Consider the following 21,457-nt stretch of genomic DNA (forward strand, 5'->3'; position numbering starts at 1 on the left):
ATTTCACTGGATAAATTAATCTGTAAAAAGTAAGCAGTTTATGCTAGGTTCCACCTACACATGTCTCCATACTCAAACAGAAAGAAAACAGAAGGCAAGGACATTACCAACCTGATCTGCCAAACTGATATACCTTGAAACACACCACACCACTCTGGGAACGATGGGAGGAGGAGAGAGACTATTTTGCCAGCTGGAATAATCAAGGTTGAGAATGGTCACAGGATCTCTGACTCCACTCCAGCAGAATGACTTGTCCCATTTTCACAGGAAATATGCCAAATGGCTGACCAGTTAACACAAGGTCAGAGGCTCTGGTGAAACCTGATAGTCTATTATTAAATACACCGTGGCAAATGCATCTGCCAATGCCTCCTTCAAGTGGGCAGTGTAGAAGCATATGGAAGTTGTTTGTCTCTAATTAATATTAATATATGCATAGTCTATAACCTATATATACACAATTGTGGATTTGTGTGTATTTTCATATGCACTCACACAAAACCACAAAAGTGTATTGTATAAAGGGCTGGTAGCAACGCCCATTAAGGTTGCCCTACACTTCCCATTTTAAGACCCTATAGTCAGTTGCTTATAACTTTATGAAACTCACTGCTTGGGTTGAAATTTTCCATGCTAGGTGTCTGCCTCTGGCTGAATGGTTTTGGAAACTTTCAGCAAAAACAGATCAGCCATTTCCAAGAACAAAACCAAAGGAAAATACATTTTTCCCATATTAAAAAATTCCGGAGACCTTTCCTCTGCAAAGCGTTAGCACCCCTATGCTTTGAAGAAGTGTCTTGAAATTTGGCAGGAGAGTGTCCTTTGTGTCAAAGATGTGCCTTTTGCCATCCTTATGAAAATCCTCCCAAATTTGGCCCAGTTATACCTGTATGAAAAACTGCAGTTCGCACATGCTTATTAGAGACTTCTTGAATATTTGCACCTAAAATCTCCAAAATTCTAACCTCACTGAGCATGCTCCATCCCCTCCCAACTCCTAGTGCTGACTGGATCTATGCAAGTACCATCCCCACAGAGCAAATGTGCATGCTCTATCCACTCCTAGCTCATCCATGGTGACAGGATGGTGCATGCACTATCCCCACAGGGTGACTGAAAATTGTCCAGGATCAGGCTACAGGGGCTCATTAGGACTTTCCCTGTAATGGCTGCTATGAGGTACTGTAGGCCAAGGTAGGCTTGGCTGGGCACTGGAGCTGAAAGCAAGGAGCTTATCTATCCTGTCCGCTCCATGACAACCCAGGAGGCATGGAGGAGGAAGCCATCTGCTTTTAATGCAGAGAGGGCAAAAGATGGACTGGAGGGAAGGGAGAGTAGACTGAGACAAGGAGTCTGATGAGACTGGGACTGGAAGGGTTGGAGAGAAACAGAGACTAGGAGTTAGAGGGGGAGACTGAGGTTGGCTGGACTAGGAGATTGGTATTGGGCATCAGGGGAGGAGAGGCTGGGACTGGTTGGGCAAGAAGACTGAACTGAAAGCCAGTCGGGGCAGGGAGTGAGAATGGGGGAAACACAGAGATCTGATAAGGAGCTGGGGAGAAGGACTAGGAACCAATGGTGGGGGGGGAAAGAGACGGAGCTGGCAAGGAGTTGGGATGTGGTGGGAGAACTAGAACTGGCTGGGCAAAGACTCTGGGACAAGAAGAGAGAGTGGAGGGGGAGCCAGACTGGATGAGGAGCAAGACTAGGATTAAGATGATCACATACTGATTTTCCCACAAGACTCTTGCCTCACTCAATGCACAGGATGGACCTACTCTGGGGATGAATCAGGGCTGTGTAGTGAAAAGAGGCTGTTGTCTATAGAACTCCTGTCTCATTTGTTGTAGAAGTTTGAAGGTGCATAATGAACAAGGCAGAGGACTATAGGAAGAGAAAGAATGGTCTCATGGAACACTGCCCTGGAGAACTGGATTCGGTCTCTGAGATTCTATCCATGTCTCTGCAACAGGGTCCCTTTGTGATGTTGGGCAAGTCACTTAATCCAAACTTCTCACAGGAGGTAGCTAATTGTGCATTCCTTATTTTCTGCATGCCCAACTTCAGATTGTAGGGCTCGATCTGCAGAAGTGCTGACCACTCACACCTACAAATGAAGTCAATGGAAGCAGTGCTTCACTATATAAAGTGCTACATAATACTAAGTATTATCAGGTCCTACACATCTCAAATTCAAATTTTGACCATAGCCTCTCAGTGCCTCAGCTGTCCATCTGTAAATTGGGGATAATACCACACCTTCATGTCACAAGGGTTTTGTTGAGACAAATTAATTAATATTTGTGAAGCACTTGGATATTCTTGTGATGGGCATCACAGAAAATTTCCTATGAGGAAATTAATAATTCTGTCCTCAGAGAGGAGTTTGAATAGTGTGCAGTAAATAAGGTCTGGGGCCACTCAGTAAACAATGAGGAGAAAAAATATTGGATAGCTACTCATTGAGCACAATCCAGCCTATACACTCAGTGAGGAAGTGGTCCTGTGGAAAAAACAGTATGTGATCATATAATTAAAGACTTATCATAATTAGTCTTTGAAGAATTAGATTTTTATTGGTAAATGGCGGTAAATGTCAATTTCCCCGTGCACACACAAATCAATGAAAAGGTATTTCCATGGATAATAATCAAAATTTACACACAGGTAAAGAAAGAAAAATGTTGCTTGAGAACTTATTAGAGTTTGATTTAAGGATATTTATTTTGTACACTTTGACATATGATGTTGACAATTTGTGTTTTAACAGTTATAAAGCTTTACATTTTTGAATCTCAATGTCTCCTGTCATGAAATAATTATTGCTTGACCTTCTCCATAATTTCCCACAACTCTGAAAATAAATGGATAAAAACTGAAAAAATGCTTACAAGTAAGCATTGATATTATGTCAAAAATATAAAAATATACAATTCCACTTATTGTATTCAGAATGCACACAACGGGACCATACTAAGGCAACCTCAACTCTGGCATTTCCTACCTTTGACGTGCTTGACTTTGCAACCTTAATGTTCTTTTAACCTCTGTATAGAGCTATTTGTATAACAGTTATATAACTTCTAAGGTAGCTAGGGCCTTGTACTTTAGTTACAAAGCTAGACAGAGGGAAGAACTCAAGTCCATACCTTAGGAAAGAAAAATGGTGATAAAAGGAACAATTTCAGAAAGCAACCTAGTTTCAGTACACCTACCTGAAAGCAACAGAGAAAGGTAGTTCACCTTAGTGTATGACTAGCTATGGAGACTTCCAGGGAGAAACCTGAACTTTCATCACAGGTGGTTTGCAACAGTACTTATACACTACAAACAAATATGGTGGGGCTTTTTCCCCCTTGTCAAGTGGAATTTGTATTTTGAATGTGGCACTATCTTCACTGGAAGGTAACAATGGTAGGAGATAAAAAGGGTTTGATAACTGTGACCTGAGAGAACAAATAGTGATACAAAAGGACAAGCAGAAAGAAAATCATGGTGAGTTGATAAGGAGAAAGCAGTCTATAAAAGGTGTATCTATTAACTTGTCAGCTGCAACCCAGACAAAGCTGTGTAAATATTAGATTATTTGTTATGCCAAATAAAATGGGATTCTCATGTGCCTGCTCATTTTTCACGCAAGGACCTGGAGCCCAGGACACGACAACATTCTCATTCCAGATTAGAAATATAGTCTCCTACGTAGGAATAAACCCCAACATCTCAGTCAAAGTGTCCCTGAACACACTGACTAATATTTGCAACACCAATAGGAATGCTAATGTTCAATTTTTATTGTTCATTTATTTTCAGCATTCCTTGTAAGCAAAAGAATTATTGAAACAAGGTTTTTTTTTAAAATTTTGCTCTTCAGATCCCTCCATATAAGCCTATGTTCTAAAATATATGTGGCCAATTAAAATTCCTGGATAACTCAGATTTTTAGACGTGACAAATCCTGTTCTGTTTTTACATCATTCAGAGACAGCAGGGATGTGCACTCTATTCAATCATAGCTCATCTGAATAAAAGCCTCATGTTTCCAAAATCTATCAAATAAACAAAAGCACATGAACTGCAATAGATAAATCAGCTTCAAAAATGCAACAACCTACAAAGCACACCAAAGAAAAATCACCTTTTGAGTCCAGAAGGAAAGCCCTTCTAGGTAAATCTGTTATGGTTATTAGAAAACTTGTTTATTTCTACTTAAATCAATGCACAACTCCAAGAGGTAATAATTTCAAAGATTTGGCAATATGGCTATGATGTGTCTTAACTCACTTAGCAAATCACTGATGTTTATCATTACTTTTACCACACTACAATAGTGGGAGTCAAACATCAAAAACAGAAGGCTACTTTTTTCTCCAGTGAGGAAAAAGATGTCAATTCAAGGTACCCATTCTGTTAAGGATGCTCACTATAAGTGAGTATTTTACAACATGTGGGACATCAGTAAAAAAAAAAAAAAAAATAAAAAAAAAATAAAAAAGATAACTAATCAAATGGATTAAAAAAAAACATTAACACTTTTCAAGCTACTATTAAGAGCTAAACTTATCCCCGTCTCATCTGGTCCTTAATATTCACAGTATAAATTTTGAAATATGTTTTCTATCTTTAACCTGAAAATTGATACATGCTAAAAATCTACTTTGCAATCCTATGAAACATGTGAGGTACTTTACCACCCCCACTGGTCATTTCTACAGCATACAGCACTTTCAGCCCCTACCTGTCTGAGTGAACCCTGATTTGTATCCATTAGCTCTTCCGCTCTCTGGGGTCGTGGATGGTGACACTGAAGAATTTGGTTTAGCAGAATGGCTAGCAGCAGATGATTGTCTGCTTCTACATTCTGGAAGTGAAGCAGCTACAGTACATATTAACAAGGCCTGGCTTTCAATGCAACAGTTTAGTGCAATGGTGTTAAACATTGACAAATATTAAAAGCACATACAGTATGACATGCAACAAATAGCAAAGTTCAGCTAAAACATCTCCCAGGATTCAACCAACCTAATTTAAGTATTTAGTTACAAAAACCTTCCCCATAACATTCATAACAAGGGGCCCTCAACTTAAAGCTGAAGATATTCACTCAAGGTGCACCCAGGGTGCAAAACAAGATAGCAAAACCTGAGTACACGTGATCCCTCTTTCCATTCCCCAGAGATCAGTGTCCCCAGCTTTTATCTTAGAGTGCACTTTGTGGAGTTAGTTTTTCTACAGGTGCTAGCATGAATTTGTAAGTGATTAGATCAGCAGAGCAGTCCAGGAACTACGGCTGGAGAATAGACTGAGAGCCACTTTGCCAGACCCGGAAGAAAACACCGAGACATAGGAAGGGGTTATCAGGCTGATGGACTGCTTTATTTCTGCAGAAGGGGGGATTTGAGGCCTCCTCTGGGGATGTGGTGGGGAGGGGATAGAAGAGAAATGGGTGGGAAACTCTCTTTTTACCTAAATCTTTAGCCTCTTGGGTGAAATCCTGGCTCCACTGAAAGCAGTGAGAGTTTTGCCATTCAGTTCAATGAGGCCAGGATTTCGCCCCCTAGCTTTTTAAATACTTAAACCGAAAACTTTTAAGGTTCACCTAACACTACATAAAAACGTTCTAAAATCTGTAAGTATGCTTCTAGCAAATGGGTGATTTTTTTTTTACCTTTCCAGCAGATAAGGGGTCCCTTTGACAGTACACCTTGGGAGCTTCTTACTAGGTAGTACTTTAAGTGCTTCTGCTTCTTTGGCTGAGTGGTTAGTTTCAGGTTAATGTGGTTGGAAAATTCTGTGAAGTATCGAAATCCCCTTTCTCCACAGCCTATACAATTCCCAGAAAACCCTGCAGGAAAGGGGGGAGGAAAAGGTACACAAACAAAATAAATTCCTTTTGACATATACTGGGAATTAGGCCATTTTAAGCCTTACCTGAATCTACTAGCTGGATACACCCATTCAGACATCTACTGTAAGCTTCACACACAGCACATGAATGACAGGAAGACAGACAGACAACAGAGACAGACTTTTGCTGCCTCAGCACTTTGTTTGAAAATGCCTTCTCTCCAGCTGTTACTAATTTAGGCCCAAAAGCTAACCCCCAATCTTTCACACTCTACAGTTCCTCAGAAGGGAGCAAATTCTCAGAAGCAAGCATGATAGGTACATGAAGACTGAGAAAGCGATTACACAGAGTGATCCAACCCCCTCCATGTCGGTACCTTTCACCCCCACCCCTAGCACATAGTGGAGGATCGGCTCCAAGAAGCATGCTTCCTTTCCCAAAACTGTAACTGATCCACAGCATTCTGTATAAAGTTAATGCTGCCTAAGGCAGCCTTACTCCCAGGGCACTCTGAAATTCCCCTTTGGTCTTCCTGAAGAGGGAGCCTTCAAAATGTGGGTGGGTGGGGGTGGGGCGCACGCTAAGTAATATCTTTGCATTATTAAGTTCTCAAATGTAAAAGTGTAACACATGTCCTGATTATTTTCTCATGACTTATGTTTTTCCCCCTTATTAGGGTCTTAAAAGGGCACAAATAAGAAATCACTTAATCCAAAATCCTTAGTTCTACTCAGACAGAAATTCAGAGCTTTTATTAAATTTAACAGATTAGGAATACAGCCAAAAACTGGGCAGAAGACCATTTGATAGTAGAGAAACTAAATTATTTTGTGGAGAGAGCTGAATTACATGTTTGAACTAGGGTTTGTATGGTAGGACTACAGAATTAGGGCTATGTAATTTTCACTGAGGCCAATGAGAACTGTGCACAAGTAGAATTGGCTTCTGAGTAAGGGATGGGGAAGGCTAGCAGTTTATTTCTAACCATATGACCTTGCATTTGGCTTTATTAAAACACATGTTTGAATAAGCCCAGTTTACCAATCAAGATTGTTCTGTACAACTGTCATGTCATTATTATTTGCCAATCCACTAATTTTTGCATCACTTGCAGATTTTACCATCAACACGTTTATATTTTCTTTTAAATCACTGATAAAGATATTGAAGAGCACGGGGCCAAGAACAGGTCCCTGTAAGCAGAGGTGCTGGAACTAGGGGTGCTGGGGGTGCGGCTGCACCCCCTGGCTTGAAGTGGTTTCCATTATATACAGGGTTTACAATTTGGTTCAATGGCTCTCAGCACTTCCACTATAAAAATTGTTCCAGCACCCCGGCCTGTAAGACTCCATTAGAAACTTCTATTTGATGATGATTCCCCATTAATTACTTTTTGAGAGCTATCTATCCATTTAATAGATGCTACACTGATTTTTGCATAATGCTAATTTTTAAAATCAGTGTCATGAGATACTATGCCAAATGCCTTACAGATGTCTACGTCAACAGTTAAGTTTATCAACCAAACTTGTAATCTCATCAAAAAACAAAATCCAGTTTCTTTGACAAGACCTATTTTCCATAAAACCATGTTGATTGGCATTAAATTATATTGCCATCTTTTAATTCTTTACTGATTACTTTCCATGATTTTGCCCAGTCAAGCTAACTTGCCTGTGAGCTACCTGGATCATCCTATTTACCTTTTTAAATACTGCACAATATTATTTCTTTTCCCCAGTGTTCCATGATTTATTTAAAAAATCAATAACAGGGGCTCAGAGAGCTCCTGAGACAATTATTTTAAACCTCTTGTATATATTATTACCCAGTCCCATAGACTTTTAATTTTTTAATTTTAGTAGCTCACTGGCAGAGCAGAGATGAGTTGTTGGCTCATTACCAAATAAGAGATGATAGGCAAGAAGAGGCTAAACTATGAAGGTAAAGTCTTAAAAGGAAAGACAAGTAATTTGTAACACGGAAGTGGAAAAGGCGGAGCCAGAGGAGGGATACAACGGGGGAAAGGGCAGGTAGGGTAATGTGATTGGACCAACGAGCCAAGATGATGATATTGGCAGTAGCATTTTGAATGGATTACAGGCGAACAATATGGCATTTGTCAAGGACAAAAACGAGGAAGCTGCAATAGTTAGGATGTAAGATAATGATGGCCTGGACTAGAGTTTTAGCTAAATAAATCCGTTAAAGCTTTAGCGTAATTTCTTGTCTATTGAAAAGTCCACCTCAATGTATTCCAGGCACCCCAGCAATGGGGAAGAGAGAGAGGAGATTCAAGATGGCGATTGATGGTGCCAAAAAACCAACAACCCCACATCATTTTTATTGGTCTGTTTACCCAGCAGTCATAAGCCAAGCAGGCAAGGCAGGTGTGCAGATGCGCGTTTCCAATTACCAAGAAACGTTACTGTGTTGATTAATCTTTTAATTATTATAAATATAATCTGTGTCTGCTTATTCATGAAATGAAATTTTTACTCACTGACTGGAGGTTAAAAATGGACTATGTTTCACATTTATGCCCCAGAGCTGCAACAGACTTCATGCAGGTGGACTCCTGTACCTACGTAGAGCCCCACGCAGTTAATTGCAGGACCAGGGCCTTATTTTGAACTTGCTTTTCAAAGAAGTTCAGTTATAGATTTAGTTTCATTAATACAGAACTCTCTTCAACATACTACTAAGAAAAATTCATTTATTGAGTCAACTTAGTATAACTTTAAACCAACCTTTAGTTATCAATTGTTGTACCAAGAATAATAATGAAAACCATTTACCTAAAAGTGCATTTTTTCCATGATCATCTGGCAAAAACCGCTTGTCGACAGCACAGACTAAAATATGCTCAGGAAGATTTGGAGACTTGGCTCCTACCAGCAGGAAGCCTGCTGGGATATCAATTTGTTCCACGCACAGCGATACTAACCGCAAATCCTTGCCTGCTTGACAAAAACCTGAAAAGAAAAGATATGTGATTAAACTTTTATGAGTGATTTGCGGTCACTTTCTCTTTTGTTTGTTTCAGCTATGCAAAGCAGCCAAGGAAGATGTTTCCCGTTATTATCTAATTTAATTTTTTTTTTTTTTTTAGAAAATACTTACATTGTGTAAATGTATCATCATTTAGGGTCTAATCCAAAGCCCCCTGAGGTCAGGGGAAAGACTTCCCTTGAGCTCAGCGTGGGCTTTGGATCAGGTCCTTAATAAGGATACAGATTCACTGGCAGGGGGCTTCAGAGAAAATAAATAGCCATTATTTACCTAAAAGGCTTCTGATTGGAGAAAGTAAGTAAAACTATGGAGATCAGAAATCAAATGGCTAAGAAGCTGATACCTTTTCCACTGTTCAAGCCCAGTTTTAAATAGAAGAAACACTAAAACACTCAAACTTATGAAAAAACCCTACGGTGTGCAAAACTCACCCCATGTTTCCTTTCCATCTATACCGCACATGTCACTTGAAACTAAACAAAAAAAGTTATGAGTTCATAAAAACAAAACAAAACAAACCTCTTAAATTATTCCCAGGGAGTTCTATCTTCTCTGTATCTCTCTTTAGATTGTAAGCTTTATAAAGGGGACAGTCTTTAACTTTGTGTCTTGGTGCCAAACAAACATATTAATAACAAAAAAGACTGTATATATCCAGTGTTTACTAAGAAAAATAACCACCTTCAGTAGTTTATGAAATTTGACCCTAAATTATACCTACACCAACTCTTTATACTCAAGGACACAAATAAAAAAAAAATTCAATGATTATTATTCAAATAGAAGTTTTGGGAGGGGCTCCAGTTTCTATTTTCCATCTGTGTATTACATTGATGGTTATAGATAGATAGATAGATAAGTTTATAAACTGTTACTGCTTATGTCAGGGGTTCTCAAACTGGGGGTCGGGACCCCTCAGGGGGTTGGAAGGTTATTACATGGGGGTCACGAGCTGTCAACCTCCACCCCAAATCCTGCTGTGCCTCCAGCATTTATAATGGTATTAAATATATTAAAAACGTGTTTTTAATGTATAAGGGGGGGGTCGCACTCAGAGGCTTGCTATGTGAAAGAGGTCACCAGTAAAAAAGTTTGAGAGCCACTGGCTTATGTGATGCATTCCATTTTTCAGAAGTTTATACGTTTTCTTTGAAGAAAAAGAGGCACGTAAAAACTCAGTTCAGCAGTGGGTTTTTCAGAAGACTGTTGCGGTTTGTTTGCCCCTGGCCTAAACAACTAAACTCAGCCATATCAGACTTGAAGACATTTTTCAAAATTCACAACTTGTTTGTTTAGGCATTTTCAAAATTTCCAATTTAAAAAAAAAATAAAAAGCAATTTCTGAGTTAAGAACAAATCAGAAAGAGAGGGAATTTGTAATGTTATCATTGGTTCATAATGTAGGTTAACATGATAGTGAAGTTGAGTTGTGTGTGTTTGTGTTTAACTTTAAAAATAAAAAACCCATTCATGGGCCAGTCAACCTGCATCTGTATTGGATTTACAGGGATCAAAATGACTGGCCACTTCCTCTGCTGGTATAAGTCAGGGCAGCTCCATTATGGATCCCAAACTATTTACAACAGAACAAAATCTTGTCCTACTCTCTCCCTGATTAACTTCTAGTTCTGCTTTGAAGACTGAGATGACAGACACCAGAGGGAGCCATCTTCATCTCCTCTCCTCCTCCACAGGAAGGGTCTCTCTCTTCATAGGGAATGAAACCGTTAGTGGAAGCATTATAAAGCCACGTTTATAAATGGCTCATGCTAACACAATTTCAGCACAGGTTGCCTTGCTAATGTAGAGCACACACAATAGCTTCATAAGCCATTTTGCTAATCTGGCTCTATGCTAGTACGTCCCTACCTAATTTTCACTTCTACAGATGCAGGAAAGCTCGCCCATCTGTCAGCTGCAGCAGAAGGTGGTAAGTAGTTTTGTTTCAGGGCATTAGCAAATATGGGGTAGGCAGGTGACAGGGCTCTCCACTATTGGCTGACAGGGAGCATGGTCTTTCCTCTGCCACAGTAGCAGAACCTTCCTGGTGTGCACCGAAGTAAACCTGAAAATCCTTTTCCAGTGCCCATTTGTGCATATACAGTATAGTTTACCAAAGCACAGTTTCAAAAGGCTCTACTGTATCGGCTGTAGCAAACTATTATAAACCCTTATTATTAATTCAATTTTAACAGCCACATCCAAGGTATTACCATCTATGATGTAAATACTAAAAGGCATATGTACTTTAATACTGTACAGGGCCGGCTCCAGGCACCAGCTTAGCAAGCAGGTGCTTGGGGCGGCACTTCGGGCTCTTCGGTGGCAATTCGGCAGCGGGTCCCTCATTCCCCTCTCGGAGGGAAGGACCTGCCACCGAATTGCCGCCGAAGAAGAAAGCGGTGCGGCTGAGCTGCCGCCTATCGCGGCTTTTTTTTTTTTTTCCCGCCGCTTGGGGCGGCAAAAACCCTGGAGCCGGCCCTGATACTGTACACCCTGATCCTGTAAAAATCCATGCATCTAGATAACTTTACCCTTAAGTAGTGCCAAAATGGCATCCTCCACACAGTGTTAACTCACATAAGTGCACAAGTTCACACAGGTGAAGGCATTCTGGTAGCATACAGCCTATTCAGTATTACTACACCATTGCTTGATGGAAAATCCTATTTTGCTGAGTCAAATGGAAGACAGGTAATATTTCAGCATAAACAAGTTTAGTGTAATCAGGGGAGTTATCAATGTAGACATCATACAGGTGGAGTTGTAACCCGGTTGTAGATAAAAGGAGCTCTTCTGGGTAAATTGTATTTTACTCAAAATGTAAAGTGCCTGCTTACCCAGCTGTGGGTGGCACATACTATTGCAATATTATGGCTAACATGTTCAAAGAAGCCTTAGTTCATTAGATACTCAAATCCCACTGACATTCAATGGAAGTAGTGTGCCTAACACTCTTTGGTTCCTTTGAAAATACCAGCCTATGCCTTGGTCTAAAATGGCAAAATTTCCCACTGATGACAACAGGGGTCAGCAATGAGTAATTTTGCTATTATACACAAGGCTTATGATACAACAGATGTGATTGTTTTAAATAGGGTTTTAACAATTACTCTTTAGTATGGTCTTAACTAGGAAATTTTATCAAAAAGTTCCTAACTGCACTAACACTGACTGTTGGTGCTTTATGCTAAAATGTGTTATTGTTAGCAACACTAGGATATCTAGGGTACCCAGGGTTTTGGCAGTCAATAGTTTTCAGCACTGTTTTAATCTGACTTGCCAAAATAGGTAGGCATCACTGTGCTAAAAATCTTGTTAGCAGCTAAAACCCCACCTAAAGCAGGACTACTAATGTTCTAACACTAATTCAACTGAACTCAGGTTAGCACTGGTAGGAATTTTTGGATAAAATTACATAGCATGCACAACACCCTGACTGAGACAGGCCTAACAAATCACATTGAAAAGGTATTAGCAGGAACACAATTTAAACTGTGTTTAGGACAGATTCATACCATCAGTTCTGATGAGGTCTCAGTGTGAAGGAGAGAACAGGAGATCCTCAAAGCCCTAGAAGGAACCCCAACGGGAAAAAGCAACCAGGAATAGTTCATAACATTTTAACAGTCATCTTCTGAGCATGTACCACTGCACCAAGGCACATCTGTGTTACACCAGAATATCTTAGCACCGAGGTCCCCAAACTGTGGGGTGCGCCCCCTGGGGGGGGCATGGAGGACCATCCGGGGGGTGGGGCATGGTGGAGCCTGGGCCAACCCCCATGGGGAGCAGGGAGGGAGCGCCACCCAGTCCCCTCCCCTGCTCTGGTCCGGCCCCCAGCCGCATCCCTGGCTCCCGTCCCCAGCCTCAGCCACTGGCTGTGTCTCTGTTCCTGGCCTGAGGCCGAGGCTGAGGGCAAAACCAGAGCAGAGCCACACCTGGCCACGGCCTGGCTGCCAGCCCCTACCACAGTCCAGCCACTGCCCCGCTCCTGGCCCCAGACCCACCCCCAGCTGCAGCCTCAGCCTCTGCCCCCTTACTCCTTACCCCTGTCCATGTCCCCCACCCTCCCGAGCCACAGCCCTGCTCCCAGCCCTGGTGGGGTAGAGGGGGAACTGACAGGGGTAAGGGGAAGCAGGACCCTCAAAAGTTTAGGGACCACTGTCTTAGCAGTACAGATTGAAACTAGCCTATGTATGAGAGGCTGATACTATAGAGTCTAGAGACAATAGTATCGTTTTATCAGAGAGGCTGTTTTATCTACATAAATTTCATGCTCCCTATTCAATTAGGATAAATAAATTCTATTATATAAATGCTGTACATACACAGCCTATAATGGTACATACTACAATGTAGATACGTCTTCTAATATTTACACAAGATAATAGATGAGAAGCTGCCATTACTATATACTTTGATATTCACAAGTTCCACAGTAAACTGCAAACACTTCTTATGGAACTGGTATAGTATACTGTCACCACGCATACCTTTATAATTGTTCTCTTGTATTATCTTTTGTTTATGCTACTAAAAAAATAGCTCCACAAATGCAAAAACCAGAAAGATATTTGAACATAAAACCAACATTTAAACAAGGTTTACCATCTAGCTTAAAAATTTTAAAAGCCATGAAAAAACAGAGCTGATGTTAAAAGTTTGTCTTTATGCTGAGGGTGAGCCAGGGAGGAGGTTGAAGAAATGACAGCAACAGGTTGCACTCAGGACTGATTTTCTTGTTTTATGCATTTAATTCACACTCTTTAAGGCTGAACTTTTAAAGGGATCCATAGTTGGTTTCCATTTGTGCGAGCAGCTTTAATAGATAGCTGTTAGAGACATGTCTGTAAAGAAAATATTTTTTATTTACAAAGACTTTAGGGGATTTTGTGTTTGCAGATCAATAGCCGAATCAGAAAGAGTAGATTAATAATTTTGGCCAGGTACTTCTCTGTTAGTTTAAAGTAAGAGATTATCAGAGAATACATATCTGCTCTATGAAGAAAAATCTTGAATTTTCTTGCAAAAAAATGTAGACAGTATCCCCAAGAGCCATCCATTATTCTTCTTTCCCACCCATACAAGGATCACTTCCTTAGCAATAAAACGATTCATTTGTATGGAGTATTTTTGTTAATTGTTTTCTCAAAAAATTCCAGTCATAACATTTTATTTTTCTGGCTAGCCAGAAGTTCAGAGCGCTAATTTTTTTTCCTCCATGATTTTGTGTTGATAATTAAATATCAAATAGATACGTCTATATCCATGTAAACATCAATAAGGGACACATTTTCAAAATCTGACCTCTAATTTATGCTTGTGTAACTTGCATGCATAATTTTTTTTAGATTTGGTTCATATCAAGTCTATTTGCACTATATATACGCTCATTTATATAGGGATTTATACATGAAAATTCTGTCAAGTGACAGTACGTACAAGTTGTTTACACAAGTGATTGCAACTCGTACTATAAAAATGATGCATTCACCAATACAGGCCAGATTTGGAAATTTAGCCCTTTATTGTTATTTGCATGGATACAGGTATCTGTTTATGTATAGGTACACATGAAGAGTGGGGGGGGAACTAGGGCTGTCAAGCGATTAAAAATATTAATCGCACTGTTAAACAATATTAGAATGCCATTTATTTAAATATTTTTGTATGTTTTCTACATTTTCAAATATATTGATTTCAATTACAACACAGATCACAAAGTGTACAGTGCTCACTTTATTTTTATTACAAATATTAGTGCTATAAAAACAAAAGAAATAGTATTTTTCAATTCACCTCATACAAGTACTGTAATACAATCTCTTTATCATTAAAGTTGAACTTAAAAAAGGAAGAATTATGTACAAAAAAATAACTCATTCAAAAATAAAACAATTGGTTGGTGGCCGAAGCATGAAGAGGCATACGAATGTTTAGCATATCTGGCACGTAAATACCTTGCAGTGCCGGCTACAAAACTGCCATGCCAATGCTTGTTCTCACTTTCAGGTGACATTGTAAATAAGAAGTCAGCAGTATTATCTCCCATAAATGTAAACAAATTTATTTGTCTTAGTGATTGGCTGAACAAGAAGTAGGACTGAGTGGACTTGTAGGCTCTAAAGTTTTACACTGTTTTGTTTTTCAGTGCAGTTACGTAACAAACAAAAAATCTACAATTGTAAATTGTACTTTCACGATAAAGAGATTGCTCTACAGTATTGTATGAGGTGAATTGAAAAATACTATTTCTTTTGTTTATCATTTTTACAGTGCAAATATTTGTAATAATAATAATAATAATATAAAGTGAGCACTGTACACTTTGTATTCTGTGTTGTAATTGAAATCAATATATTTGAAAATGTAGAAAAACATCCACAATATTTAATAAATTTCAATTGGTATTCTATTGTTTAACATTGCGATTAAAACTGCGATTAATCACAATTAATTTTTTGAGTTAATCGCGTGAGTTAACTGCGATTAAATCGACAGCCCTTAAAAAAAAACAAAAAACAAACAAAAAAAAACACCTTTTACCTGTCACTTGGCCAACAAAATCAACCATTATAATCCTTACAATGTTTAGAAAATAATTAAAAAAAATAAAAAGTATACAAATGAGCTGTTTGATTCCCTTCCCCCTCCAAAAAAAAAAAAAAAAGAAGAAGATTTGACCATGGGATCCTCAGCTTTGTTTTAAAAAGCAGCAGGCACTTAAATCCTGATTAGTAATTTGCAAAGTGCCAAAAGCAATGGGAAAGAAGAATAATGAATAGCTCTTAGGGACATCATCTGCATTTCTTTGGAAGAAAATTCAAATGTTTTCCTTCACGCAAGCATGTTTGCATTCTACAATCATTTCTTAATTTAAACAGGCCTGTCTGCCCAATCAGGAATTGTCTTGTCCGCACAGCTGTGGAAATACAAGCAAAAGTGCTAAAATCTTTTGAAAGCAAAGATCTTCTATTTTGTTTTTGTTTTTCACCTAAAGGTAACAAACAACAGCCTTAGTGTGGGGTACAAACCTGTATAAAATATATTTGCATAAGAAATTAGCTTCCAGGAATTACATATGAACTGTAGTTCACTGTCACTCACTATTGTAACTTCACAGTAACTGATCAGGTGTTAAGTACCTGCTTACTTAATTGCCTCTGAAATTACTTTTGACCTCCTTTAGACCCCAGGTAAATTGAGGATTTACTAACAAAAGGAAGGTGCTACTATTGTGTTTCACACATCTTGCATATAATGCCATTCCACAAATTAGGACAAGCATGCTTTAAAGGCATGGCAATCAAGAGGTTAAGAACTGTTTACTGTATTATCTAGTTGTACATTTGAGGTCATTATGCTAAAAGCGGTCAGTATTTCCATTGTAACCTTCACAGAAGTTTATAACTGGGCTATAAAAATCCATTTGAAGCTAAAACTTCTGCCAAAAACCAAAAAGAAACACTTATGCTTATTGCTAAAAAAGGCTTTATTTTTACAAACAGAATAATTATGTGGACTTGTCACCCTACAATGGTCTTCCAACAAGAAGGTTAAAGGACCTCCCTCTACTGCCAAGTTAAGAAGAATGTTCAGCAAAAATGTTACTTGCATTTTATTCATTATCAAAGGCAATACAAACCAGTTGATGTGTTTCTGACTGATTTACGACTCAGCCATGTGAATTTGGGGAATTATGTATTTCTTAATAAAAATTAGGATGTTATATGGAATATGAAATGACCATGGGTGAAATCCTGGCCTCACTGAAATCAATGACACAACTACCATTAACTTCAATAGGACCAGGATTTCACCCCACATAAAGTACAACCCCTGAGACATTTAACCCAAAGTAGCTGTATAATCAGTAAAACTCATGAATTGCAGACTCAGGCACCAAGGACCCAATCCAGTACACGTTCAGCTTGGAGCACCCTGAGCAGCCCCACTGACTTCAACTTTCAATTTTTCATCTATTATTTTGAATTCAATCCTATTATTACTTTTCTTTGTAAGCAACTGCTGAGTTGGTTCAGAGACGTCATGCAATGGAAAATGGAAGGTTAGGTGATCTGTATGATCACATATAGGAGGAAAGGTGGTCACCGAGTCAATTTCTTTGTTTAGACGTGGTGTAGAAAATGAACATGTTTGGGTACCCATGCACTTACAATACATATAATTACACACAATCTATCAATTGGCGCGGGTTCAGAGAAGAGCCAAGAGAATAATTAGAAAACATGCCTTATAGTGATAGGCTTGAGGCTACTTGAGTCTAACAGACAGTTAAGGAGTGACTCAATCATAGTTTATAAGTATGTACATGGAGAACAAATATTTGATAATGGGCTCTTCAATCTAGCAGACAAGAGCCAATGAAGATGAAGCTGGGCAAATTCAGACTGGAAATAAGGTATAAATTTTTAACAATGAGGGTAATTAACCATTGGAACCATTTACCAAGGGTCTTGGTGGAGTCTCCATCACTGACAATTTTTACTTCGATTGGATTTTAAAAAAAGATATGCTCTAGCTTAAATGGAATCATTTTGGGGATTCTATGGCCTGTGTTATACAGAAGGTCAGACGATCACTATGGTTCCTTCTGGCTTTAGAATCAATGAATTTGTCAGTCTACAACTACTCTTATGAAATGTCAGCAATGTTTTAAAATTTCTTCCCTCTCTTTTTGCAACAATCAAAAAATAAAATCCCTCCCCACCAACCCAGCACCTTCAGGAAAACCCTTAATAGGAATATGAGGCATAGAACTGAAAGGGACCTCCTGGGTCATTGAGTCTAATCCGCTACTATTCTGGACAACTCTGTCATATCATTCCATTCATAAATTCAACACAATCCATTTTAAAACTAGTTAGATTGTTTGCCCCCAGTACTCCTATTGGAAGGCTGTTCCAGAGCCTCACTCCTTTGATGTTTAGAAACTTTCTTCTAATTTCCAGCCTAAATTTATTCATGGCCAATTTATACCCAGTTGTGCCAACATTGCCATTTAGCTTAAATAGCTCTTCTCCCTCCCTGTCTTTTACCCCCTTGATGTATTTATAGGGTACGTCTACACAGCATCTGGGAGTGAGCCTCCCACCACGGGTCCACACACCCGTGCTAGTAGCACTTGCACTAATGTTTTTAAAATAGCTGTGTGGATGGTGCTTTTACATTATGGCTCAGGCTAGAGTTTGGGCTCTGAAGCCCACCCCACGCCCTAGAGCAGAGGTTCTCAAACTGGGGGTCGGGGCCCCTCAGGGGGTCACAAGGTTATTACATGGGGGGTCACGAGCTGTCAGCCTCCACCCCAAACCTCGCTTTGCCTCCAGCATTTATAATGGTGTTAAATATATTAAAACGTATTTTTAATTTATAAGGGGTGGAGGGTCACACTCACAGACTTGCTATGTGAAAGGGGTCACCAGTAAAAAAGTCTGAGAGCCACTGCCCTAGAGCCCAAGCTCAAGCTTCCGCCTGAGCCAAATATCCATATTGCTATTTTCAGTTATAGGTGAAACCGCGTTATATTGAACTTGATTTGATCCACCAGAGTGCGCAGCCCCGCCCCCCCGGAGCGCTGCTTTACCGCGTTATATCCGAATTCGTGTTATATCGGGTCGCGTTATATCGAGGTAGCGGTGTACTCCAATGAGAGAACCTAGGAGCAGGGAAGCAATTGCTCAAAGGCTATCGGAGTCCACTTGGGGGAAAAACAACAAAGCCCCTGTATCTATCTCTGCCAAGTTACACAGACATGTCAGTGCTGCATCATCAGGATAAATGGCATCCTATGCTGTGACAAATCTAAGTGAATCAACACAGGTACTTGATCTTGGTCTGTTGCTACAAGACCATCAACCAGTGAGACCAAATTAGTTTCTGTGCCATTCCCATGTCTAAAATCTGAAAGTAGTCAAAAAAACCTCTGAAAACACCAGCCAATGTGAATACTATATCACAACAAACCTCTCTCAATAACTTTCCCCAATTTCTGATAACAGCCCAGTGTTTTTGGATTCAAGGCTTTTGGGGTTCCTTTGTTTTGGAGGACAAGCATGCCCATCTAAGACAGATTGATCCAGAAGGGACCAATATATAAGAATTTTTTAAAAAGTCAACATTTGCCACCAATTACCACAGAAATTCTGTTCTAAGTATAGGGAGAAAACTGGTAATTTCAGATGTGTATAGTAGCTGTTGGCAAACAATGACTATTTAATAACAACTACTGCAAAGAGGCCAACAAACCAACAGAAATTTAACATTAACATAAATAAGTTTATATAATAGTTATGAATAGGTTCTTTTCTTTAAGGAATTTTTAGGTCTGCAAGATATCATATCAATAACAATGTAAACCAGTTATTTAATATTTACTCCTAACAACTTCTATCTCCCCAACAATTCTATCCACATAGTATCCAACATCATTTCCTTACTGCTCATATTTTCAGTAATTAGCACTGTCAACAATTCCATTTATCCTTTTAAAAAGTTTAGGGGTGACCCTGAACCTGTTACACTGGTAAGCAGATACTCATGCGAGCACCCATTTCGAAGTCCATGATAATACTCATCTGAGTAAATACTCACTAATGTAAAGAAGTTGTTCACTGTTTGGCTCTTATAGCTAAATAAGGGCCATAATGAGCCTTAGCCACTTCTCACAAATAATACATCCCTTTTTATACTCTGTATCAAACCCTCTTATTTCAATATTGCCCCGATCACTGTTAGCTATATTTTTAAACAGCTATTTTAAAATCTTTTGGAATTCTACAAAGTCATATAAAAGGTTGTGGCTGACTGCCTATGTTAGTTATTCATGCAAGTCAACTGGTATAATTTTTATAGACTTTAAAAACATTTAAAAATAGCTTGAATGCTTTAAAAAGCCTCTAGTTAAATTTATGTTTGAAAATGTTACATTACATTCTGTTTTGGGCTATAACTGAAAATGCAGTCTCGGTCCAAAGCCAAAATTTGATCACAGTTCCAAATTTCTGAGCAGGACTACTCATGCAAGTAAGGGTTGCACTACTGGTCCCTTTATAAAAATCATTCCCTTGGTCACCAGGCAATATCACAATTCAGCATATTCATTTGATCAGTTTCCATTATTACTAGTTTTTAACCTTAAACACTACAGATTATGGTGAGAACTGATTTAAGCACTAACCATCAGTAGTGCAAGACCCTTCTGGGGCAGGTTTTTGTGAATATGGGATTGGTGGACTACTTGAATCTGACATGTCTTCATCCTCCTCTTCGTCTTCCATTTCATTAACAGTTTGGTTATTAGAAAAATCCAGACTACCGTTCTGTGTGTAACGATGTACCAACTCTTTGTCCAATTCTTCCACCTTTGGTTTCACATCTGAAAAGAATACAAAAACAGAATCATCTCTACATCCACAGCAGTTCAAAGCAATACTACACTTGGAAACAAAATATCACAACCCTCTTTCTTTTAAGAGGCACAAAAGATGGATTTTATGTCATAAGGCATATGGATTTTATGTCAGAGAATGAACTGAACTGTAATATTTTATAATCGCAGTCCCCCAGTGCTTGAGGGCCCCTTTACAGAAAAAAAATGACAAATTGAAGTGTGCCATACTTGCATAGTTACCTTCTGGCAGGAAAGGAGGTTGGTCCGGGTCCAGGTAGAGTTGAGAGAAGATTGGCCGTGGGACAACACTACTGCATCTCAGAGAGGCTTCTATAGAGTTGTGAAGAGCTTCTTCAAAACGGGCTGATTTCAGCTGCCCTGCATATGAATTCCCCATGATCTACCAAATTTAAAAAAAGGGAGGGATTGGCTATTAAGGGGGTAGGGAAATATATACACAGATACCATTTGTTCAAACAGATCATTTATGAATGAATGAATAGCCCATATAGTACCCATGAAAGATCAACATTAGCAGTAGCATTTAGTAGTTAATGCAAAATGCAGTGAAAAAAACATCTTGAAATAGTACAGTTTGTTCCTGTCTGGGTTTGGAAGCCTCCATTATTTGCTTGTTTCAGTAAGAGCTACTTACTGCAGTTAGCCCATCTCAAATACATTGGTTATACACTAATTCCCCTTAAATTTTACCTCAACAACTTCAAGAGTCTACCTGATGCAGAATTTAATGGAGGGTAGATAAAATCATCTAAAGTGATGTGAATTGAGTTTTAGTACACGAGGTACACAATCCGGCTTTTATTCTCTTTACCTGTATCTTCTGGGATTTGAGAGGGTTGGTTGTGATAGAGAATATAGGAACATGCAGAATTTACAAATTAGCTTATTTCAGTAATTGTCCAGCTGTGTGGCTGCATGACTATATTTATGGAGAAGTTATGTTACCAGAGCAATTGTACGCACAGGCATCTTATTGGGTCTGTTGTCACTGCCAACATCAAGTTAAAGTATCTGAAAGGTCAGTATTTTCATTCTAAGGATTCTTGACCTTTTTTCTTAAAGGATTCAAGGTTAATACACTGCAAGTGGCAGGGTTTATAGTATTTCTGTACTTATCAACATTGTTATCAATATAATTATGACTAGACAATCTAAATCATACA

At 39.0% G+C, this 21,457-nt stretch overlaps 1 protein-coding gene across 1 annotated transcript in view; it reads right to left on the reverse strand.

Moving 5' to 3' along the window:
- Positions 1–20,670, reverse strand: part of GREB1L (GREB1 like retinoic acid receptor coactivator) — a 113,822-nt gene extending 93,152 nt beyond the window's left edge. The window contains exons 1-5 of the mRNA XM_065398316.1: positions 20,514–20,670; positions 20,061–20,258; positions 8,647–8,823; positions 5,669–5,845; positions 4,739–4,861 (exon numbers count right to left, since the gene is read on the reverse strand). Coding sequence (XP_065254388.1) covers positions 4,739–4,861; positions 5,669–5,845; positions 8,647–8,823; positions 20,061–20,258; positions 20,514–20,670 — 832 coding nt within the window. The remainder of the gene's footprint in view (positions 1–4,738; positions 4,862–5,668; positions 5,846–8,646; positions 8,824–20,060; positions 20,259–20,513) is intronic.
- Positions 20,671–21,457: the final 787 nt, after the last annotated feature.

Source organism: Emys orbicularis, chromosome 2 (genome assembly GCF_028017835.1).
Source record: "Emys orbicularis isolate rEmyOrb1 chromosome 2, rEmyOrb1.hap1, whole genome shotgun sequence".
Lineage (NCBI taxonomy): Eukaryota > Metazoa > Chordata > Testudines > Emydidae > Emys > Emys orbicularis.